A 26,370-nucleotide genomic window follows, 5' to 3' on the forward strand; every position below is an offset into this window, starting at 1 on the left:
GTTTCTCAAGAGGCAGGTCAGGTGGTCTGGTATTCCCATCTCTTTCAGAATTTTCCACAGTTTATTGTGATCCACACAGTCAAAGGCTTTGGCATAGTCAATAAAGCAGAAATAGATGTAACACATATCTATTAGAAGATGTCAAAAAAAATAGATGAGCTAGTGACCTCGTTAGATAGCCTTTACAGTCATTAGCATCCTTTTATAAAATATGGAAAATAAAAAAGTTCTTTATAGTACAGAAAATAATAAAAATAAAGTTATAATAGTATATAACCACCAGGAGATACATTTTCGGTTTCTACTAATATCTTAAGATAAAAAAATAAACCAAAATTGAATTAGCCATTGGATAAATAAGCCGAACTGGAGTAGAAAATGGCAACCCACTTCAGTATTCTTGCCTGGAAAGTTTCATGGACCGAGGAGCCTGGTGGGCTAGTCCATGGGGTTACAAAGAGTCCAACATGACTGAGTGAGTAAGCATGTACCACTCAGGCAAATGAATCAAAATGTAGTCTTTGGATAAATACAAAGAATCAATACAATAGCAGGTAAAAAAAGAAGCTACTCAATGATGGCCTGGGGTCACTATGTAATTAAAGGGATTATATAGTCATTAAGCTTTTCTAGGTTTAATATGTCAGAAAAAGCATATATTACTAACTATTGATTTTAAACAATTCACATAATAAAAAGCAATGTTAATTCTCTAGGTCTTACACTCTAGAAAATTTAGAACTAGATATGCTCCTGCTGCTAAGTCACTTCAGTCGTGTCTGACTCTGTGCGACCCCATAGACAGCAGCCCACCACGCTCCACCGTCCCTGGGATTCTCCAGGCAAGAGCACGGGAGTGGATTGCCATTTCCTTCTCCAATGCATGAAAGTGAAAAGTGAAAGTGAAGTCGTTCAGTCATGTCCGACTCTTCATGACCCCATGGACTGCAGCCTACCAGGCTCCTCCGTCCCTGGGATTTTCCAGGCAAGAGTACTGGAGAGGGTTGCCACTGCCTTCTCCAGAACTAGATATACCTATCTATAATTTCAGCTAGGTAAGTGATAGGGCCTCATTATGTTTGTGACATATTTCACATCATATGGTAATAATTGTCTATGAAAATCACCCGCCAAAGTTCCTTTGAATCCCTTTCAGTCCATTCCCTCCATATCTGGCCTAGGCCAACCACTAACCTACCTTCTATTGTTACACACTAGTTTTGCCTATTCCAGAATTTCATATGAATGGAAGTATATGTATGTACTTTGGCGTGTCTTGCTTCTTTTGCTCAGCATGAATAAATTTTTATTTCCATCAATTCAATTTTTTAGTCTCTTATCTCAGCATAATTCAGAGTAGAAGAAGGAAAGGTAAAACTATAGATAGAAGGGAAAAGTAAGAGTAATGGTCTGTTTGACAGTAACATTAGATAAGTTTCTGACAAAATAAACCAAAGACTGTTTCAGCCTCACCATTTATTTCACCTAATGCTTGTACCACTATCACCTTCAAAAACACCAACAGTTTTTGACCAGTTCTTCTATTATACATTTCAATTTAAATCCTAAATATTAACACAGATAATATTAGAGCAAGAGGGTGTCAACTTTGTTTACCACCAATAACTGGCTTGTCAGCTGAGCTTTCATCCTTTGAGTCGTTCTTTGATATGAAGTGAACTGCTCAATCTGTGCTTATTTTTTTAGATGTTTCATAACTCTATTTATGATAAACAAAAATAGCAACATGAAAATGATAGGTGTTTAAGTGTTAAGTATTTATGAAAAAAGATGAAATTGAGAGTGGTAAGGTTACAACCAATGCTGTACACATGTGTGGGAAAATTAAGACTTGTAGGAAAAAAGGAGAGACAAACGAAATCCCCTACCATGAGGAGTGAAGTACCAGTGCAATGAATAATAACCCATGAGGGTCAAAGAAACACCAGAGCTTTTTAAGCTACAGACTGTCTAATATATAAGACTGCTAGATAACTTAATGACCAGGCAAGGCAGAAAATGCTGTTGCATTACATTTTGTTGCAAGATTTGCTGTCCAAATCGGCACAGCATTAAAGATGTCACTGCTAAGTAATCCCTTGAAAACTCCTACATCAGAGAGGGCAGTTACCTGAACCCACCGGATCTGTGATGCTGAATTTTTTTTTTCTTTTTTGAAAGAGAGGCCCAATAGAATATATATTAGGCAGGAGAAGAGCATACTTGCTTTAAAGATTTGAAAACCTGCTGACATTCATCTCATGGCATTTTACGAAATAACTCTAAACACCTTAGTCTCCCTGAATTTAGGAACAAGTAAACTTCAAGAGTCTTTTGAAAATTAATCTGTTCATATTTAAATCTGCTTCCTTATAAAAATTTATAGTTCATTTTAGGATCCTGAAACAAAGTATTAACCAACATGTTTCAAATGAGCACCTCAGGTAATAATTAATGTATTTCGGTGTGGAATGAACATATACTTAACATGAGGTTACAGAGAACAAAGCTTATAACTCTCAGAATGTTTCTATTCACATGTTTCAAGTTTCCTTAAGTGAAACATTCCCAAACAGAAACATAAAATACTCATGAATGTGAATATTCTAAATAAAACATCTTTAATGTATCTGATTACAACACTGTGCTAACAGAGTAAAATACTGTACATTAATAAATCTATTTGAATTTAAAAAAACAAAATCCTTAATTAATTTTGCAGAGGCTAGACTTCTTTTGCAAAATGAAAGCATAGGAAGCTTTGGAAGTCCTCAAGGTAAGTCACACAATATGAGTATTTAAGAAGAAAAGCAACCAAAAATCTTCAGGAAATATGAGAACTGATAACTTGCTACAAAACTTAAGAAAATAATCTATTTATATTTGGTTTGAACAGATGGTTAAAACAAACAGTTATAAAAGATATCTGTACTACTTCTGTATTAACAACAAACCATTCTAGAAAAACTCTAGGTTTCTGATGTTTGTAAACTTCTCCAGAGAGGTTTCTGATATGGTAAGCATAGCATGCATTTTAGAACTCTGAATCTATAAAAACAAAGAAATTCTTCTTATAATGTTCAAATTTTCTTTTATTCTTTCTTTGTTGAATATGGAAAAGCAGTTATACCCTCTTACACTAACCTTTCATACATTTGGAGAGCTTTTAAATTCTACTCCTTGTTCTGCTTACTTTTGACTAATTCCTTATTCTGTTTCATGGTACATTTTTAACATTCAAATTCATCCACTACTAGGACATTCTCTCCACAAAACATTGTCACTTAATGATTATCAACCATTTAAACCACTTAAAAGATTTGTTTATCTGTTACAAGGGGGTTAGGAAAAGAATTAATTAAAATGTTTTATCAAAGTTACAAGAACAATTTGCCTACATGCAAATTCCAACAGTAATTTTTAAATACTTACGATCTAATGCAATTTTTTCAGTTCCATCTAAAGGATTAATAATTCCAGGAACAAGTTCTCCAAAAGACAAATGATCTATTCTGTGAGAAAAGTTGTAAGCTAAGAAGCAAAAAAATAAAACTATTAAGTAGAGACATTAAATTATTTAAAACTACATGTTACAGACTAGTTCACATTCTTATCTATTCTCAAATGAAAGTATCTAAAATCTGGTGGTATGATAATACTGTATTTAAAACCACATTATTTTGAGAAAAATGTATATGAATACATAGGAATGCTATATCACAAATTTCATACTTATATACAAATTAACATCTAAGAAATAATACAACATCTAATTCTGATAACCAAAAAAATAATTCTTTTCTAGTCCAAATCATCATATAGAAACAGAACTGTGTTGTTAGAAGAACTGGGGTGATGTCCATGAAACTGATCAGATATATTTTTAATACACATCACTGCTAAATGTGACCAAATTTGTTTTTTATGGAATTTATTACTTGTTTTTATTCTCCAGCAGAGACTTTAAAAACTAAATTTTATGATAACCATTACATGACACTAACTTGAATACTTTATATCCATGTGTAAATATCCCTATTTAAATTTACATATGGAAACTTCAAATATATTCTCTTCATTATTGTAAAAATTAACAGAAATGTGTACTAAGTGATAAAAAGGACACTAAGGCTCTTCCCCTAACCTCAGCAACTTCTGAGCTATGACTAAATAGAATTATAGGTAGCTTAAAGACAAGAGAAAATGGATTAGTCATTAAGTTCGATCATTTATTTTCTCCTGTAGATATCTTCTTTCAGAGCAGCCCACTATCAAAGCCCCACCTTGTACCTGCACTAAAAATTTAAAAACAAACTTTTCCCAAGGATATTGTCCCAGAAAGAAATTTCAGAAACTGCTTACAGTCATGGTTGACAAGTGCTGCCAAGTGTGCATGACCTCGGGGATGTGGAATTGCCCTGAAAGGAGGGAAAAAAGATTAAAGTAATAACATTTAAATACATAATGAATTAAAATCAGAAAGCAGGTCCTTCCTAAACTATATGATTTTCTTAGAATTAAATAATATAACATACTTGACCTATGATTTAAGTAGTTCAATCTATTTATCTCGATGCCATAAACTGGGGGTTAGCAAACATTTTCTGTAAAGTTGTTATTGTTTTAGTTGCTAAGTCATATCCAACTCTTCTGTGACCCCATGGACTGCAGCCTGCCAGATTTCTCTGCCCATGGGATTTTCCAGGCAGAAATATTGGAGTGGGTTGCTATTTCCTCCTCCAGGGGATCTTCCTGACCCAGAGACTGAACCCATGTCTCTTGCACTGGCAGGTGGATTCATCACCACTGAGCCACCTGAAAAGACCTTGACAGTAAATATTTTAGGTCTGTGGGTCAAGATGCAAAACTGAAAATATCATGTAGTTACATAACAAGAGAGAAAACAAATTTTCACAAACATACGAATAAACTTCAAATTATAATAGTAGTAACTGAGTACTTTTATGGAATCTAGGTTGTTGTTTTTTTTTGGAATCCAGGTATTTTTTCTGGGAGAGAACAATTTGCTTAATTGGGCTTTAGAGTTGGCATTCCTTATTTTCAAAATCCCAGATATGATATGGATAGGATACAAATCAAATGATTTTCCGTTTTACCTCTCTTACTGAACGTGTGAATTATCACACAGAAAGATGTGTGATGAAATTAAGAATGTTCTTAATGAAATTAAGAAAAAAGGGCAAAATATAGAGGTTCCAAATATATTTGTCAGTTTCCCTCTTTCAGTTAATTTTGGAATAGGATATTTTGTTTGTATCCAGAGATGCAATAAACTCTTCTAAATTTCTTTGAGCCAACAATTATCTGTTGGACTACATGATACGAAGAAGTTCTAAGGTTTCCGTCTACAGGTTGGGAATGGGGAGAATAGCTCCTGGCGACAGTAACAAAACATGAATGTTAAGAGGAGTGGGATAACAAAAACAAAGCAATGCTCGACCTGATCACTGTAAACACGGAAACAAAGTCTAATGTTTTCTCTGTACATTAAAAAAAATATCCATCCAGCCATGCTCTTTCCTGTTTTATGACCTTTCCTTCAGCCTAGATGCTATTCTCTCCTTTACATATAAAATGTTGAATCATCCATTAGTGTTCAAAGGTTTTCTTCAATAAAGCCTCCACTGATTTGGAGAGTAGACCAGCAACCCTGTTATACAGTTTTTTATCAGCCACAGTTTTCCTTTATAGCTACAACTATAATTAAGTAATTATTAGTGTAATTCACTGTTTAAAGTTCAGATTCTCTCATAGAATGTCAGCATCATAAGGGCAAACCCTTTCTCTGGTTTTCACTGTTTAATCTATAGTATGTAGCATGGTACTTTGCCATGTAGCAAATACTCAAGAAATGTTTTTTACAATGAACAACTGTTCAGCTCTGAAACTAGCTAGGAGGAGAGAAGGGAGGGAAAGAAGCAAAGAAAGAGGGAAGAGATAATCAGAGAATCTATTTATTCAGAAATTTACCAGGTGTTTACCATATGACAGTTTCTGTGCTGGGTTCTGTTCATAAAGGCAGGTGGTCTGAGATTTTTCTTTAACATTCACCTAATTTAACCTTATCCCAGACACATTTCTACCTACATCAAAATATTGTCTTGAATTAGGGATTCCATTTTGATGAGAATCACTGAAAGGAAAAACAAAAAACCTGATATCATCCAACAAAACGAACAAATTAACGAAATGTCTAAGTAAGAGGTTTGTTACCAACACTTGGCAAGCTGAAGGTTTTAATTCACATTTACCTATATTTTCTATACTTTAATATATGAAAGATAACATGACTGGTATCCTTTTGTTTTAAAGTAGAAGTTTTTAAAGTCAGTAGTCTTCTCTATCCTGAGGCTGAAGGCCAAAACAATCTGAAGACATCAAAAATACACATTTGAAGAGTCCTTTAGTTGTTAGTTAGATATTATTCAATTAGCAAAGATCTGACTTTTAACCAAACTGCCAACTTGTCTAAAGTATTTTCAGCAAGTGAAAAGAACATACTTGCCCACAGTTATGTGAAAATTCCCTGCTACTTTATTGACATACAGATGACCACGAATTCTGCAAGCATCTGGAGGCTGTGATGAATCATCTTCCCTGTTACAAGATACATTACAATTACTTACAGCATAGTCAGTAGTTATCATTTACTGGAGAGGAAATTTTATAGAGGAAAAAAACTCCTAAAGATCAATTTTTACGTAATGTTCTAAATGTCAAAAGCAGAATAGCAGTTTTTTGAAATCTAAACATTTATTTTTAAAAACTACAAAAATGAAAAAAATTATATATAAAAGTGAAAAGTAAATCAAAGTGTTAGTTGCTCAATTGTGTCTGGCTCTTTGCAACCCCACGGACTGTAGCCCTCAGGCTCCTCTGTCCATGGGATTCGCCGAGAAAGAATACTGGAGTGGGTTGCCATTTCATTCTCCAGGGGATCTTCCCAACCCAGGGATTGAACCCAGGTCTCTTACACTGCAAGTAGATATTACTATCTTAGCCACCAGGAAAGCCCAACTATTGAATATATATTTACACAAACCTAAAATTTCATAGTTATTCAAATTTAATCAGAACACTAAATCTAATGAGAGAAGAAAAATGAAAAGTAAAGAATTATTAGTCCAACAAAGACTCTTTCATCATTTGTTTCTGGTACTTTCGGAGATAGGAAGGGATGGGAAAAAGAATGAGGTAAGGGAAGGGCATGACACTTAACTTCATATACATAAGAACATTTTCTTCCTCAACAAATGTAAAACCTCTATATAGTTTTAAATTTAAATAATCATTTTTATGACAATAGCATTTCCAAATATCAGCTCTTCTAATCTATAAAAGAGACAAAAGTAACATAAAAACATGAAATTCCTAACCAAAGTTTATACATCACCATAATGGTAAATGCAATTAATTTGTTCTTAAAACTTAGTACAATTTTATATGAAGGTATACCATACACACATAAAAGAGAAAAATTAAATAAAAATATTATTATTTATGATAATCCTGATCAATATCACTGGCCATAAATTCAAGAATTAAAAAAGCATCTTCATCATACAGAATGATTATATTTTCTCTAGGAACTAGGAGACTCAGAGAACTAAACCATTACTAAATCATGTCACAGTAAATCCTTAGTAAATAGTCTCACAGTTAAAATACACATCTCACCTTGGTGGAAGTGCTGTTGATGCACTTTTAAAAACACTTTTAAATACCACATCTTGAAGTGAATGTTCTTCTTGCAGTCTACTCTGAAATAGCTGTAGCATCCTAAATACAAAACAAACAAGCAACAGTTTAAAAATACAATAAGACACAAAGAGAAAGTCAACAGTATTTGAAAAATAACAATGGCTAATTGACTTAGCTAAGTCATATATTTATTATTATAGAAACTTATTCTAAAATAAAATTCCAAGTATTCTTTGGTCATTTCCTGGAAAGTAAGAAAAGAGAGGTAGTGTGGCTAGAGGTCTAAAAGCTGGGGTCCCTAATCCTGTCTATTTCTACAAATAATGAGCATGTGGATCCTGTTTATATGTCCATCACAGGTGGAATGAGGGCCACCGAGAAAGACTTTCTGTTCATCTGAATATCTAAATTCATTCTTCATGCACATATGCAGCAATCACAAAATTATTAGCTTTTGTCAGATACTGAATAAAGTGTTATAGATAAAAAGAACAGGACAAATACAGGGTCAAATAACAGACTTGGGGGCTTCATTTGTGGCTCAGATGGTAAAGAATCTGCCAGCAATGCAGGAGACAAAGGTTCGATACCTGGGTAGGGAATATTCCCTGGAGAAGGGCATGGCAACCCACTCCAGTATTCTTGCCTGGAGAATCCCATGGACTGAGGAGCCTGGTGGGCTACAGCCCGTGGGGTCACAAAGAGTCGGACACGAATGAGCAACTAACAGTGGAAGTGACAAATAGATTCAAGAGATTAGATCTGATAGGCAGAGTGCCTGAAGAACTCTGGATAGAGAACATTGTACAGGAGATGGTGATCAAAACCATCCCCAAGAAAAAGAAATGCAAAAGGGCAAAATGGTTGTCTGATGAGGCCTTACAAATAGCTGAGCAAAGAAGAGAAGCGAAAGGCAAAAAGAGAAAAGAAAACATATATCCATCTGAATGCAGAGTTCCAAAGAACAGCAAGGAGAGAGAGGAAAGCTTTCCTAAGTGATCAATGCAAAGAAATAGAGGAAAACAATAGAACGGGAAAGACTGGAGATCTCTTCAAGATAATTAGAGATACCAAGGGAACATTTCATGCAAAGATGAGCACAATAAAGGGCAGAAATCTAACAGAGGCAGAAGATATTAAGAAGAGGTGGCAAGAACACAAAGAACTATACAAAAAAGATCTTCATGACCCAGAAAACCATGATGGTGTGATCATTCACCTAGAGCCAGACATCCTGGAATGCGAAGGCAAGTGGGCCTTAGAAAGCATCACTACAAACAAAGCTAGTGGAGGTGATGGAATTCCAGTTGAGCTATTTCAAATCCTAAAAGATGATGCTGTGAAAATGTTTCACTCAATATGCAAACAAATTTGGAAAACTCAGAAATGGCCACAGGACTGAAAAGGTCAGTTTTCATTCCAATCCAAAGAAAGGTAATGCAAAAGAATGTTCAAACTACCGCACAATTGCACTCATGTCACATGCTAGTAAAGTAATGCTCAAGTTTCTCCAAGTTCAGTCTCAATAAATAGTTCATGTACCGAGAACTTTCAGATGTTCAAGTTTAGAAAAAGCAGAGGAACCAGAGATCAAATTGCCAACATGCACTGGACCATAGAAAAAGCAAGAGAATTTCAGAAGAACATCTGCTTCTGCTTTATTGACTATGCTAAAGCCTTTGACTATGCGGATCACAACAAACTGTGGAAAATTCTTCAAGAGATGGGAATAACAGACCACCTGACCTGCCACCTGAGAAATCTGTATGCAGGTCAAGAAGCAATACAATAGTTAGAACTGGACATGGAACAACGGACTGGTTCAAATTTGGGGAAGGAATACGTCATGGCTGTATACTGTCACCTTGCTTATTTAACTTACATGCAGAGCATATCATGCAAAATTCTGGGCTGGATGAAGCACAAGCTAGATTCAAGATTCCTGGGAGAAATATCAATAGCCTCAGATATGCAGATGAAACCATGCTTGTGGCAGAAAGCAGAGGAACTGAAGAGCCTCTTGATGAAAGTGAAAGAGGAGAGTGAAAAAGTTGGCTTAAAATTCAACATTCAGAAAACTAAGATCATGGCATCCAGTCCCATCACTTCATGGCAAATAGATGGGGAAACAATGGAAACAGTGACAGACTTTCTTTCCTTGGGCTCCAAAATCACTGCAGATGATGACTCCAACCATGAAATTAGAAGACGCTTGCTCCTTGGAAGAAAAGCTATGACCTACCTAGACAGCATATTGAAAAAGAGAGACATTACTGACAAACATCTGTTTATTCCAAGCTATGGTTTTTCCAGCAGTCATGTATGGATGTGAAAGTTGGAGTATAAAGAAAGCTGAGCATCAAAGAATTGATGCTTTTGAACTGTGGCATTGGAGAAGACTCTTGAGAGTCCCTTGGACTGCCAGGAGATCGCACTAGTCAATCCTAAAGGAAATCAGTCCTAATATTCATTGGAAGGACTGATGCTGAAGCTGAAGCTCCAATACTTTGGCCACCTGTTGCGAAGAACTGACTGACTGGAAAGACCATGATTGTGGGAAAGACTGAAGGCAGAAGAAGGGGACAAGTTTGGATGGCATCACTGACTCAAAGGACATGAATCTGAGCAAGCTCCAGGAGTTGGTGATAGACAGGGAAGCAGCCTGGCATGCTTCAGTTGTGGGCCGCAAAGAGTCAGACGCAAGTGAGCAACTGAACTAAAAAGTGGAGATGACTGGGGTATAAATCTACAACATGAGCTTCCAATTCTCAGTACAAATTAGGCCACAGTGAAATTTAACATCACCTAGTATTTGCCTTTCCCGAAGTAACCTGAACTTTATTCTATGACATGACCATTCTAAACAAAATATTACATTCTACCTATAATTTTTTAAAAAAGTATCAGCATATAAGATATAGGATTATAGAGAGCTTAGTATACATTTGAGAACTCATGCTTAGATTTTCTTTTTAAATATACTTAGCCAAAATAAAACAGAGTTGCTTGAAGACATTTTTTTAAATTAAATTCATGAAATTACTTATTCTGAACAACAAGACCAAGAATAAAAGTATTACTTCTATTTCTACCATTTTTAACAATAACTTTGTATCTTTAGATATAATCCTATTTCACCTACTTTAACTCTATACCTTTATATAACTAACATCCAAAGTCATCTATATTAGAACTCAAACTCAGCTAGTACAAAATTTATAACCCAGAGGGGAAGGAAGGATGAACAGACAAAACAGGATTTTCAGGGCAGCAAAAATACATATACTATAATGGTGGGTATATGTCATTAGGTATCTGTTAAAACTCAGAATGTACATCTCTAAGACTCTAAGAACTCTAATGTAAACTTCAGACTCTGGGCAATAAGGATGTATTCATATTGGTGCATAAACTGGAAGAAATGTACCACTCTGGTGCAGGATACTGATAATGGTGGAGGCCATGCATATGAAGGGACAGGGGATATTTGGGAACGCTACAGTTTTCACTCAAATTTGGTGTGAAACTAAAAATACTCATAAAAAGTTTTAAAACATATATAAACATACATAAATAATTTTGAAAAATTATAAACAAACACTTGAAGAAGCAAATATAAATCAGAATATATTTTACATACTATCATGATATAATAATAAACATTTTCTAGAAGGGCAAGTGAGAGATGAAAAAGATTAGTTGGGATCCTAAATATTTAAGAAAGCAGAACAAATGAAAGAAAACTTAAATATCTTTTAGCAAATTCTGTAGGAAAAGAACATTTTGGTATGCACATTATTAAGGTTGTTAGGCCTTAGGCATCTGTAGTCCATTCACAAATATTTGTTTGGAAGCAGAACACAAATAATTTAGGAAGCTTCAAGAGGTCAGATTTCATCTTTAGATATATGTATGTACAGAGACTCAAAAACTTTATATCTAATGCTAGCAGAAATTGAAACCTTCATATTTTTGCATGTCATATATTTCCAGAGTTCAAATTTTAGTGCTTGGGCAGTGGGAAAAGAGCTTGATGACAACAAACCATATGTGTGTGTGTGTGTGTGTGTGTGAGCCTCAAATAGGCCAGTAAAAACCCGAGCTAATATTCCATAGATGAAGGGATATGAAAAAGTGCACTATGATGGAAAATAGAAAACTGCACGCTGGAACATATTTATAATTTTAACAGTAAAAACACAGGGTTGTCTCTCACTTATTACTAGTTTTGAACACTGAATAAAATTCCACATGAAAGCAGACTTATAACTTTTAACATTTCTAGAATAAAGTAATACATTTCATTCCTGGACAGCTCTCTACTAAAAGGTCTAGAAGCCCAGAGACACCAAAACATTAAGTTATTTTGTTCAACTAATTTGTTTCAACTATATGCCAAAGATAGTAACAAGAACAACAAAACCCACTTGTCACCTTTGGTGATTAGAGTATTTCGAAAGTTGGCTGTAAAAGGGGAAGAATCTGTTATCTTTCTTTTCCTATGTAGAGTGTATATCATGATGAAGGTTTCTCTTTATAGAAACATTTTCAGTTAAAAAATGAAAACTACTGGTAGGTTTAGAATATTACCATTTTGTAACCTCTAACAAAATGTGTGGATCTGGACTATGATTATTACAGGCTGCTCACTTCTCAAAGGGACAGATCAAGAGACATTACGTGTTTTTTGATGGAAGGCCACTGCATCACCCATAATGTATTCTTGGCACAAAATCAAACGTGAATCTGACCAAACCTCTAGAACTACTAATTTACAAGAAACACACAGTCCTGAGGAGCTTGTATAGTAATAACCTAGGAATACAATCAGCAAAACTCAAACTGTGTAACTTCTACAGGACAAATGATTCAATTTCCTAAACAAAAAAACTGCAAAAGGGAAGAAGATATGGTGGGAGAATCTGTCCATTAAAAAAAATGGAAGCATCATTAACCAATTCAATGATGCAGTTTGGATCCTGAGTCAAACAAATGATGTAAAATTTAAAGGACAATTGGGGGAAGTTTGGATACTAAATAGTAATATGATGATATAAAACATTTATTGTTAGTTTGTTAAGGTGCAATAATGGTATTATAATTTAATTCTTTTTTACTTTATATCAGAAGTTGATTTACAATGTTATGTTAGTTCCAGGTGTACTGTAAAGTGATTTAGTTATACGTAAAAAAAAAAAAAATTTTTAATCTCTCCAAACAATGAAAGTGTTTTTAAAAGAAAAAGGCATTTGAAATGAACCAATACTTAGGGACTAAAAAGAAAGAAAAGGATGAGTAAAAAAATTTATTTTTTAATAATCTTAAATTAGTTAATGCCTTTTTAAACACAAGACACAGCCTAGAAACCAAAAAGAAAGGACAGAGATGGGATGCAGTAACCATTTACCATAAAAAAGTAATTTCTTTAATATACAAAGAACTCTTTTAACAGTAGTAAGAAGAAACCCAATGACCAAGCAAAATTGGCATATGGCATGAACAAGGAGTTTCATACAAAGATACAAACGGGAAAAAAAAAATTCAAAGATATTCAGCTTATTTATAAAGAAATGCTAATTTAAAAGTGCATTATCAGTTTTCACCCATCAAAATGGCAAACATTTTTTTAAAAACGCCTGATTATACCCACTGTTGGTGAGGTTAAAGAAACAAGTACCCTCACATAGTTGTGGAGTATAAATCAAACTATTTGGCATTATCTATCAAAATCTTTTACCAATCTTACTGATATATAACTGGCATATAACATTGTATAAGATTAAGGTATAAACATATATAATGTGAAATGATTACCACAATAAGTTTAATTAACAACCACCTCATCATTACAAATGTTTTTTCCTTGTGTGACAACTTATCAAAACATTAAATATTATCTAAAAGAGAAATTTCATTTCTAGAAATTTTATATACATATATTCACACAAGTACATAAGGAATATATACATATATTCACATGAGAAATTAGATTCAAGACTTTTCACTGAGCATTGATATTAGCAACCTGTAAGCAATCTAAATACCCATCAATAAGTATCCAAAAACTATTATAGTTTGTCAATAAAATATACCACTGTATATACTTAAGTGGGAAGATGTCCAAAATACAAGGTTAGGTTGTAAAAAGCAAGTTATAAAATAGATGTATAGAATGACCCCATTTGTATTAGGAAAAAAGTAACATAAGCAAATACAGCCACATACAGAAAACTGGTTATTAGCACTCGTCAGTGGTACTAGGTTTAGAGAATGATAAGGAGGCTTCTATTTTCACTTAATATCCTTTGTATTCAAATTTGATCACATATGCTTTTAAAAATATTTAAATAGATAATACAATTTTAAATGTAAAATAAAATGTATTTATGGTTCAAAGTGGATTAGAGAAAAGATATGACATTCCAAAGATTTGATAAAACTTGAAATTGAAAAGACTGTATTATATACTGTATTCTGTTAATATTTCATTCAAACAAATGCCTAGAGGAATCTATACATAATTCACAGTAGACAAAATAAGCAAAGCAAGATCTAGATTTCTATGAACCACAATACTTTGTTTACTTATTACCTCTGCCACTCTCTTTGCTGTGGTGAAAGATCAAATATTGCCTGAAATAAAACAAAACATAATCACTAGAACTGTCAATTTCTCCCAGCTTTAATATTATAATTTAAAACAATTTTCTTTGAGCAAGGAACAAATTTATAGTGCCGTTAAAAACAAGTATTCATAATTTACATTTAATCTTCCATAAGTCAAACTAATAAATTTAAATATATGATACTTATACTCAAAAGTAGTACACAGAAATTTTACTAACTGCAAATATTTTCCTGTTACAGAAACCTACATTTATAGGAATGGATACAATGCAATCTATCACATATACAAAATGATAATTTACGGCTTAAAATCATTTAAATGATGCCAGCAAGAAACTTAAGCATTTAAAAAAGAAGAAGAAATGAAAAACTCATACAGCTTAAGTATAGTATTCAAGCATCCAAAGCCTATGTTTCTGTCATGGTATTTTACCAAGATAAAATCAACAAGTTTTGAAACAAGCTAAACAATGTCTGTAATACTGTAATTCCCAAATGTATTAACCAAAAAAGAATAATTCAAGAAATGTTATCTAGGCACTATATTCATCAATTCAAAGACAAATTTTGTTATTTTGTAGACTCAGAAGGAAAAAGGCAAGCTTCTCATGGTTTGTGGCAATACCCATAATTTGTGGCAATACTCATAATTTAATTTTCAAATAGCAAGTCCACCTTTGATATTTATAAAGACAATTCATAACTAGGCATATTAATTCTACGTTCTAACTCATGATTATTATTAATGATGCCGCCCATAACATGCCCTAAATATACTACTCTCTACAAATTCTTGGTCTTAACCACTCATTCCATCAAACAGCTCTAATTCTGTGCCTTTGGTTATTTAACTATGTTAACCTGGAGACTTCCTCTCCCGTAATTGTGACCCTAAAGTCGGTCTAAATTCTATACACCATTTGTTCCAGGTTAAATTGCCCCCCTCTTTCTGATTACAATGAAATTACTTTGGTTACTCCTCCTGCAACCTTTTCATACCATGGCACACAGAGAAAATGCTCACATCTAAAAAACACACCAAGGCCAACACACAAGGCTACATACACCTGGTCCCCAGTTACTCTGTGAATAAAACTGTTGATAGCAGGGACTATGCCATTTTTCCTTTGGTATCCCCAAACTGCTCAACATATTAACACAGCAGGTAACACAACAGATTAACACAGCAGGTAAGGAATCACAGAGTGGCTTTGGGCTAGGCCACATGCTACTTAAATTAACATCTCAATCTTCATAACAATCTTGTGAGTTTGTTATTATTCTTTTATATATAAAAAAGAACTCAAAAGGTTAAAAACTTTTTTTCAAAATCACAGGTAGTAAGGGTCAGTGTATAAGCCCAATTCTCAGATTTCTCACTTTCTCACATCCCTAAAAATGGTTCTTTTCTTTAAATAAATAATAGCTATCACATAGCATAATGTGATCATGGTTTAGAAATTTATAAAATTATTAGAATTTTTATATTCAGACTGCATATTAAAAGAATGAGTGAAAATTTAAAAACAAGTAAAAGTTATCTCAAATAATTTTACATTAATAATAATCCTCAAATACTTTAATATAAATTAGGACAAGGGAGTGAATACTTATCAAAAACATTGTTAAACATTTTAAAAATTACTGACAAAAAGTATACAATTTTTAAGTATACATATAAGAAGTATACATATTTTAAAGTTTCTAGCTTTATAACTTGGAGAAGGCAATGGCACCCCACTCCAGTACTCTCTCCTGGACAATCCCATGGACGGAGGAGCCTGGTAGGCTGCAGTCCATGGGGTCACTAAAAGTTGGATATGACTGAGCGTCTTCCCTTTCACTTTTCACTTTCATGCATTGGAGAAGGAAATGGCAACCCACTCCAGTGCTCTTGCCTGGAGAATCCCAGGGACAGGGGAGCCTGGTGGGCTGCTGTCTACGGTGTCACACAGAGTCAGACACGATTGAAGTGACTTAGCAGCAGCAGCAGCAGCAGCTTTATGACTAAGACATGACTTTTATTATATGACAGTTAAAATAAAACTTTCCTATTTACAAATGATTGAAAGAAATGGAATAAATTGTTACAATGGAATAATCAATGATCTTGCCCCAGTTCTGTAATGTGTTATGCTTTACATTTTGTGAGCTAGAAAAAAAGAAAAAGTCAAGCAATTTCTTCTCAGGAGTTTAGCATCTAGCTAGAGAGACAAGCTATCCAGAAAAAATATACATTAAAAAAAAAAATCAGAGACTTAATAAACGTGAAGAATGCCAGACACTCAGAATATGGAGAGGCTGCTAGAAAATAGCATAAATAAATTTCAGAGGATAAACTCAAGATGATATTTCCTCAAATCCTCACAATGTTCAAAGAAACAGAAAAATGAGGACACAAACTATATCATTGTTTTGAATTATTTTAAATCAGCATCCACCTGCTGGAAATTTTTATAAACTTATGCAAGCCAGCATACAAGGGAGACTAAATTGAGAAAACAGCCCAACACATAATTAATTTCATGAGACAAGAAAAGTTCATGTAAGCAGCAATTAAACTGCCAATTCACAGTAACAAGGAAAACAGGTGATAAAAGACAATAACACACTTGAGGAAGAGACAGCGTCCATCCTAAGAACACTTTTAATAATTTGATCAATGCCACAGACTGCATTCCACAGCAGTATTAGTCCCAGCTTATGTGTGACCTGGACAGTAATATAAATTAAGCAAAATTACTGCCACAGCTGCCTGCTAATGAGGACAGTCACACCAGTTAAACAAAACAGGAATTACCTTAGCTAAATTGAACCTATCAAAAAATAAACATGGAAAAGAAATACTAGCGCCCTCACCCACTCCAGTGTTCTTGCCTAGAGAATCCCAGGGACGGGGGAGACTGGTGGCTGCCGTCTACGGGGTCACACAGAGTCAGATACGACTGAAGCGACTTAGCAGCAGCAGCAGTGAAGCACTCTGCCATCCTGAATCCAGTGTGACTTCGTTTCTCTTCAAAAACATCTGAAGCTTTAATTTTACTTAGAAGAAACATAGCATATCTAAACTATATATCCTTCTTGTTTCATTTAGGTCTGGGAAAAAAAAAAGTGGAGTTGAGGAGGAAACGGGAACTGACGTTAACAGTCTACTTCAACTCTCAGTCAGTTATTTGGCCATGTATTTTCCCATCCAAAAGAAGAACAAGAAAATAGACAGAAAAGATTCATTAATTTGAAGGATGTGGTCAATCTGAGGCCCAAGGCCTAACTTTCCTCTATGATACCATTTCTAAAAATAAGAAGAAAAGTTTTTCTAATTATCTCTCAATGAGATTTAATATCATGAAGATAGAAAAAAATGGAGTGATCTGCAATATATTAGAGGTGGGAAGTATAATCACTGAATTTTAAAACATAATGAAGGCATTGAAAAAAAAGACTGATCCAGAAGTCAGAGGTAAAGTTCCAAATATACATCTTATGCAGGAGTTGATAAAATACTGAGAACCACTCCAGGAAAGTCAACATCATTTGATAAGAATCTTTAAAAGCAGAAACAAAAGTATTATTCTGAACATCTTTAAAGCAAACCAACAACCAAAAAACACTTAAAAATCCAGATCACTAATACCGCCAGAAGCCAAAAACAACTAAAGGCGATCTACATTTGGATATATATATAGGATAAATATTTGAATTTTAAAAGTAAAGGAAAGAAAGCATGTAAGTAGATAAATACACTCCCTACAAGGAAAAAAATATTGTGCCAGAGGGCAATAAAGGAATGTCTACAAAGTTTTGAGTACAAAGTATCATAAAGCAAGAATTCTATCCTAAGCCAACATGTATGAAGAACGGAATGACAGAATGGCAGTCTGTCACAAAACATAATCCACATATTCTTTTTAAGAAAATTATTTTATACTGGACTATAGCCGATTAACAATGTTCTGACAGTTTCAGGTGGACAGCAAACTGACTCAGCCATACATATACATGTATCCATTCTCCCCCAAACTCCCTCCCAACCAGGCTGCCACATAATGTTGAGTAGAGCTCCCTGTATTATAGGGTAGGATCTTGTTGTTTATCTATTTTAAATATAGCAGAGTGTACATGTCCATCCCAATATTCTTTCTGTGATAAATAAGTCACAAAAAGTCCCTTAAAAAATGATAAAAATAAAGAAACAAAGAAGACTAAAAATAAAAGCAGTAAAACTCAGTGAAAGTTGAAGAACTATTCCTAAAATAGTATGAAATGTAATGCAAATGTGAACGTGCCTGACAATAATCACCATCTAAACTTCCAGATAACAGTATGCAGTAACATGGTACCTGACTTTGTAAGGTAACTAACCTCATTAAAAATTACTGTGATACCAATTTTTTGAGTGGAGTAGAGGAGTTAGGAAGTAGAGAGATTCAGAGTGGCACTAACAAAAGTTACTTTTTCTTTAGAAAATTTTATTTAAAAAGTGTGTATGAAAAGACATAAATACATTTTGTTGTTATAAACTAAAAATAACTTGGTAATCAAAACTAACCTAAGGGCTTCCTTTTTCTCCTCCACACATTCAGTTACTTCTAATCCTCCATCACCTTTAGTCTTCACTTTCCGATTTTGTTTCTAGAGAGTTCACAACTGTCAATGGTAAACAAACAACTCAAGAATGCATAAGTAAACGTAAGTACCACAAAGCCAACAGAGCAGCCCGCAGGCAAACTAGCTGGGATTTCTGTATGTCCTTCTCTAAAGCTTCTTTAGGTCTAGTTCTGATCAGAACCTGTTTATTACCTGCCCCTGTAATGTGCTGGTGTCTTCTGATAAATTAATTTTATTACACACAACTTGTGCGATGAAAACGATAAGACAATGTCAGTATTTCACTGCGTCTGGGAAATGGCGGTGTTGCATATAAAATTCTCCTCCTAGGTACTGCTTCATTCTTCATTACACGAGAAATATAGCTCAGACATTTTTAAGGGCTTAAATTTGGTAAAAGAAGAATACAAATAGGACACAGAATTTCTAAATCATCGGAAAAAAAGGAATGTCATCACTCTAGCAACTGTATAAGAGAGATAAGCAAACTGTTAGGAAGAATTAACAAAAAATATAAAACAAGTACAAGGTTATTGTTATAGAGGCATATCCAGAATGCTAACAATAGTTATCTCAAGGCTTTAGTATCAAATATAACTTTTTTCTTCCCCTAAATGTTTACAAATGATATGTATCACTTTTATTTCCTTGTTTTATTTTTTATTGAAGTATAGCTGATTTACATTGTCATACGTGACTTCTGTATTAAGAAAATGTATTTTTTAAAAACTAGCTCAGACAAAACTAAAAGCAAATATCAAAACTGTTTTCAAGGGGAAAATTCCTCAAAGCATACAACTGAAAACGATATGTGAATCAAACTTACTGGTTCATAAACTAGACCATCTGCAGATGCAACCATTGTTTCTGCTAAATCCAATACATCTGCTCCAACATCTGCATAAAAAAAAATTAGAAGTTTTATATTTTATGCTCAGAACCAAACTTTATGTGATGTACACTAACAAATTAAGATGAATAATAGAAAACTCACAAGTATGTGGGATCACTTTCCTATACTACTTATTTATTCAAGTTAAAACAGTAGTATTATATAGTTTTGGTGGAAATAACTCCAAAAATTAATAATGCTTTTTCTACTTTTTACTCAGTAAGAAAGATGACTTGCAATCTCACAGTAAAAATAGTATAAACTTAACTGAACTGAAGAGCTTTGCAAAAACTGGCAATAAACTAATCACAGTATTAAATGGCTGCCTGACAAAATATTAATGACAAGAATTATTTTTAGAGATTAAAAAAATCTTAAGGCAAAGCTACTGATGACATTTAAATAGTCAACAAATAGGGAAAATTTATTTTGAAAAGGGTAAAATTTTAATGGTATTCAAACATCTATAATAAAGCAAAATATGATAATTCAATATTAACACTAACTCAATAGTTTAGATACAAAATATTTATCTTAAAACCACTAACATAAAACAAATATAAATGGAAAAGGGAAACAGATTTAGATGAAATCTTTTAGAAATTAATTTGGATATAATGAGATTCACATTGGATATAATGAGTTCACAACTTTAAAAAGTTCTGTCTGAATTACTGAATTCTTGGTCTCTACTTTTCAAGCAGTATTTTACCATACAATTTAAGATGAAAAAGCATCCTCATTTCTGAGAGCAATACTGATTCAAACAGTATCTATCTGGAATAAAAACATTTTTTCACTTCTACCAGTATAATTAAGTGAAGCCAGTGAAGAAAACAGAAAACGGTAACACCACCATTAACTTAAAAGATTTGAATCTGTGTGCAAAAGTAAAGGGTTGTAAATTGAAACAGTGATAGACAATGTTTGCAGAAGGTGGGTGTAAAAACTGGTACACCAAATAAGAAATACCTCCAAACAGGACATACCTAAACTAGAACTTTGATTTATCAAAATTACCTTCAATTTTCTTTCAGTTTAATCATACTAATGTAAAAGTTAAATCCCTTCATGGAGAAGAAATTTATAAAAAATACAAGCTGTGGAGAAAAACATTCTTATTTGCATTCTTAAATAACACTACAACAGTATTTTACAATATCATAAAAGGAAAATAAAGTTAAAACAGCCAGTATTTTTTACTTTTTATTAGCAATTATTTAGAGGAGGCAATGGCAACCCACTCCAGTACTCTTGCCTGGAAAATCCCATGGATGGAGGAGCCTGGTAGGCTGCAGTCCATGGGGTTGCTAAGAGTCAGACACGACTGAGCGACTTCACTTTCATTTTTCACTTTCATGCATTGGAGAAGGAAACGGCAACCCACTCCAGTATTCTTGGCTGGAGAATCCCAGGGATGGGGGAGCCTGGTGGGCTGCCATCTATGGGGTTGCACAGAGTCGGACATGACTGAAGCAACTTAGCAACAGCAGCAATTATTTAACCATAATTTATATATGCATTCATCAAGTTAAAGATGTACTTACACTGACACTTCATGGCAACAGTAATATCTATATTGATCCTCAATTTGCTAAAAAATGAAAAGGAAACATTATAATCTAATAATTGATCAGCAAAACATGAGCAATAAAAATCAACTGATCTATGAAAAACTTGGACTTCATACAGAATATGTCAATTACAACTTGTACAGCATTTCATATGGCCAAAACAAAGGCTCTTCAAAAGTAAAAATTCTATTTTGTAATTATTCCAAAAGCCATTCTGACTTACAAGTTTTTAACACAGTATCCTTTAATTTAATGACAAGTTTACAACTAAGAACTCTAAGCAACTCAGAAAAAAGTATTAACCTCTGTTTACATAAATCTTTTATAGACTATGTGACTAAAGAATGCAAAACTTTCAAAATCAAAAGGTAGGAATTCAAAGTCTTTCTTCCCTTATCAAATAAATACCATACATACAGCATTATGCCTGATATGCTACAAATACCACAATCTTTATTCTTTATCATGGACCTATAAAATGGACAGCTTCAGTTCTACAGATAAGCAATGGTGTTTACAGAAGTATAAATAAATGCCTAGCTTAAGACCAGATAACCACTGATGTAGCATACTGGAAATTAGGTCTGTGTGACTCAAAATAAATGTACCAAAATTACTAGAAAAAAAGAAATCTGATTCTTAAAAAGTTTTGCATGGCCTTTTAAAAATCAATGCCTTATTTTCAAATGATCAGTTCAAATCAAATTTTCAAAAAGACTTAAGCACCAAGAATAACAGAATGAGTACAATCAGTATCAGTCCTGTCTGTCCTGTGCTTCCTATCAAAACTTTTTTTCACCCTAATAATTTTCATCTGGTTTCAACATAGAGTATGGATTTTTAGAATTTCATGTAGTCTTAAAGTTGTCTAAAGTTCAAACTGTACTCAAATAACCACGGAGTTTAGGCTCACGAGATTTTATAGGAACCGGAAAATGAAGCCAAGTAGACAGGCTTCTGGACATCCCCACTACACTTGAGGTGAACTACATGACTTCATTTGTAAAGAATAAAAAGTGTTTCATTGGGGCTAAAAAAATTAATAAATAAATAAGAAAAACAACAAACTCCTTAAAAACTAATGGCATTAAGAATAATATTGACATTACAGATCACGAAACTAAGGCCCAAAAGAAGCCAGCTATATGACTTGCCCAGGGTTGCACAGGACCTATTACAAATGTTGGCTGATTGAATTCTCACTGATCTGAAGAGCAAAGTAGTATAAATATTATTCCCATTTTACAGAAAAGAAACTGGAGCACATGCAGATATAGATTTAGTCAGTTCTCGAAAGTCACAAACAAAGTAACTGGCAGATCTGGGACTGAAATTAATATGTAAATGTTTCCTGCTATCTAATGCAACCTATATGTTATAAACCTGTTATCTTCAATCAATTAAAAAATCCAAATGATATGAATAAAGCATGTTTTATTTCCTAATTAAGATACTATTATTTTCAAAGGTTTAAAACTGATGTTTACCTTAAAATATAGTTTATACATAATTTACAACAATCAAGCTTTAAGTATAAACAATGTTACCATAATTTGTTTTCCAGCTCACACAGATCAGTAAGATATTTCACAATCTAAAGAGTAAACAGTCTCAAAACATCAAACAATTTCCATCTTTTCAACTTTTAAAGAAAAATACATTCTGTTCTCCTAACCTTTTTAAACAAATGTATAAACAATCAGAGAACCTCTCTTTTAAAATTTAACCAGTATTCAAATGATTCTAAAATATTTTACCTAGTGCATAATGAGAATTTTTCAGGACTATTTCTTCAGAATTAAAATAAACTATGTATAAAACTTAAAACATGTTATTTTCAGAACAATTTAAATCTAAAGGCATTTCAAAAACTAAAAACACTTACCTAGAAAAATCCTTGTCTACTTCATATTCATACTTCATCCATGTATCTTGATATACTGAAAATTCCATTATAGTTAATAAAGCCATAGTGGTAAATGCTATTAGAGAAACTGAGACCAACAAAAAAGAAAGAATTAAAATAATTTTTAAAAGGTAAACAGCAGGACACTGGGATTAAAATTAGCAAAGAATACCCTAATGTGATTGCCATATGAATGAATACTGGAAACCATTTTTCTTAAAATATTATAAATTTTTTTCTAAAACAACTTAAAAATGAAGATTTAACGAACACAAACATTTGCATTATTGAGAAAGCATGTTATTTCTTCAGTATTAAGGACATTTCTCACTAAACGGATCTGTCAAAATTACACAAAGACACAAAACTTTTACCTTTTTACAAATAGCAGTGTCACAGACATGATAAATGATGAAAGTAAGCATAAGTTTCACAACACAAATTTGAAAGTAGTCCCCTCGTAATTAAAAACGGTATCCATTCTGTAGTCCAATTAAAATAACAAAAAAACAGCCTAATTTCTTAGATCTTGAGAGTTCACAATCTGTGCCAGAAAGTTAAATAAAATCTCCCTCTGTACTCACCAAAGTAGATAGATAAAACTCTATCTACTTGGAAATATCACAAATATTTCACTTCATTTTAAAAGATCTAATTAAAAGAAAAAGAACTATCATCTACTTTGACAAAAAACACTTAAAATGAACAGTTGTACTATATTCATTAACAAAAGTTAATCACAGGAGATTAGAAATAGCAACCGACGTACTACAGATTTTACCAAATGAAATGTGAATCTTATGAGAAACATTGTTTTATGAGTTCTTCACATAGAAAAAAGTTATAGTAAATACCGTTATAGTGGCATATTTTTCTGATATATTTCATTATTAATTTATTTAACAAATTCTCTCTGTACCAGGCACTGCTATGAGTATTTTATGAATATTAACTTATTTAATTGCTACTGCAACTCTACCAGGTAAACACTGATAACATCCCCATTTTGTGTAAGAAGAAACTAAAACATAGACAGGTTGAGGAACTTCCTGAAGATCAAGTAGTTAGGAAGGGGCAGAGGTGGCATTTAAATCCAGACAGTCTGATTCCAAAAGCTCTTAACTTACTATCCTATGATACCTTTCTTCAGTAATGTGAAATTTAAGACTTTTATTATGATATCTAAAGTGACTTACTCTTAACCAAAACAGACTAAGGCAGTTTCAACATCATTAAATAACTTCAAGTCTATCTACATATAAAAATCTTAATAATAATTCAAGAGCACCAAAGCAGTATAACTGAATTAATTTCTTCAGTTATGCTTTAATAAACAGTGCTAAATGCATAGGCTGGGTTGGATGGGTTGGATGACAAAAAGCATAGATAAATAAATTTAAGGCAAATACTGTGACATGAGGACAGACCAGCTATAAATTTACTTCGATGAGTTTAAAGTTACTTTAAAATTCACTGATGAGTTCTTCCTCATAGCGACATTTCTGTAAGTTCTTTTTTTTGAAAAGAAAGTTTTTTTTTAACCTTTTTTCTTCTTTTTTTCATTGGTGTATAACTGTTTTCCAATGTGTTAGAGTCTGCTGTACAATGACGTGAATCAGCCATATGTACGCATACACTCCCCTCTAGTGGACATGCCTTCACCCCCAACCCTCACTAGCATGCTAACTCAGAAGATGAACTTCCTGAAGGAGTTCTGATTTGAACTGATACTCACCTGTACCCCCACTGGCTGAAGTCTCCACATAGCTCTCAGGAACCTTTGGAAAGGCATCCAACTCCTTCACCAAACTTAAGGTTTTCCTCCGATTCAGTCGCCTCATCTTCAGGAAAACCTTCTTCTTCTTTCATATAGTCATGCTAAGAAATAAAAAAATGAATAAATGCATCCTTCAGAAAGATTAAACGGCTGATTTTATTTTTAGATAACTCACAAATGTCCTTGGAACAACTTAACAGTCTAATTCCTCCTCAAGGGAAAAAAAAAATGCTTAACACTATTCTTTCTCCACTCCCACCCTGAAAAAAGTACTAATGAAAGGCAATTTACACACACTAACACATGTAACAGCCAAATAATGTGAAAAGTTACTCAATCATATTTGTAATATTGGAATATACAAATTAAAATGGTTATTTTAAATTAACAAAACATACAAAAATAACACATTTCCATTAAAGGATGACAATGAAGTAAAATAGACATGCTCATATATTGCTAACAACAACACAAATATTCACCACTCCTCTTTTCACCAAGTAAATTCCTCTTTTAGGAATGTATCCTAAGGAAAATATATGTGTTGTGCACAAAAATTTCATTATGAGGGTATTTCACAAAATTCTCATATCCAATATACAAATTCAGTGAATTAAAAGTTCTGAATCTAGGTAAGCACTGAAAATCTTATAAAAGAAAATACAATAATGTACAAAAATACTCGTAACATGTTAAGAAAAGACTAGAAGGCCATATTCCAGTTTTATTAGAGGCAGGGAAAAAGATATTTGGGAAAAAAACTGAAAGCCTATACACAAAATGTTTTAAGTAGATCATGGGAGAATTTTGTTCTCTCTACAAGATTTTGAACTTTACAAATTATCTAGGAAAAGGAGTACGTCAAGCCTGTATATTATTACCCTGTTTATTCAACTTATATGCAGAGTACATCATGAGAAACGCTGGACTGGAAGAAACACAAGCTGGAATCAAGATTGCCGGGAGAAATATCAATAACCTCAGATATGCAGATGACACCACCCTTATGGCAGAAAGTGAAGAGGAACTCAAAAGCCTCTTGATGAAAGTGAAAGTGGAGAGTGAAAAAGTTGGCTTAAAGCTCAACATTCAGAAAACGAAGATCATGGCATCTGGTCCCATCACTTCACGGGAAATAGACGGGGAAACAGTGTAAACAGTGTCAGACTTTATTTTTCTGGGCTCCAAAATCACTACAGATGGTGACTGCAGCCATGAAATTAAAAAGACGCTTACTCCTTGGAAGGAAGGTTATGACCAACCT

At 33.3% G+C, this 26,370-nt stretch overlaps 1 protein-coding gene across 2 annotated transcripts in view; it reads right to left on the bottom strand.

The window, feature by feature from the left end:
* The window catches only part of ERGIC2 (ERGIC and golgi 2), a 45,244-nt gene that overhangs the window by 9,969 nt on the left and 8,905 nt on the right, over positions 1 to 26,370 (bottom strand). The window contains exons 2-10 of one of the 2 annotated variants that reach the window (XM_010856035.1): positions 25,065 to 25,207; positions 23,309 to 23,363; positions 21,397 to 21,443; positions 19,784 to 19,854; positions 14,315 to 14,355; positions 7,699 to 7,800; positions 6,523 to 6,618; positions 4,363 to 4,418; positions 3,433 to 3,531 (exon numbers count right to left, since the gene is read on the bottom strand). In XM_010856035.1, coding sequence (XP_010854337.1) covers positions 3,433 to 3,531; positions 4,363 to 4,418; positions 6,523 to 6,618; positions 7,699 to 7,800; positions 14,315 to 14,355; positions 19,784 to 19,854; positions 21,397 to 21,443; positions 23,309 to 23,363; positions 25,065 to 25,170 — 673 coding nt within the window. In that variant the 5' untranslated portion in view covers positions 25,171 to 25,207. Of the gene's footprint in view, positions 1 to 3,432; positions 3,532 to 4,362; positions 4,419 to 6,522; positions 6,619 to 7,698; positions 7,801 to 14,314; positions 14,356 to 19,783; positions 19,855 to 21,396; positions 21,444 to 23,308; positions 23,418 to 25,064; positions 25,208 to 26,370 lie in introns of both variants that reach the window. The other variant, XM_010856034.1, reaches the window with a different exon arrangement.

Source organism: Bison bison, unplaced genomic scaffold (assembly GCF_000754665.1).
Source record: "Bison bison bison isolate TAMUID 2011002044 unplaced genomic scaffold, Bison_UMD1.0 scf7180017864370, whole genome shotgun sequence".
Classification (NCBI taxonomy): Eukaryota; Metazoa; Chordata; class Mammalia; order Artiodactyla; family Bovidae; genus Bison; species Bison bison.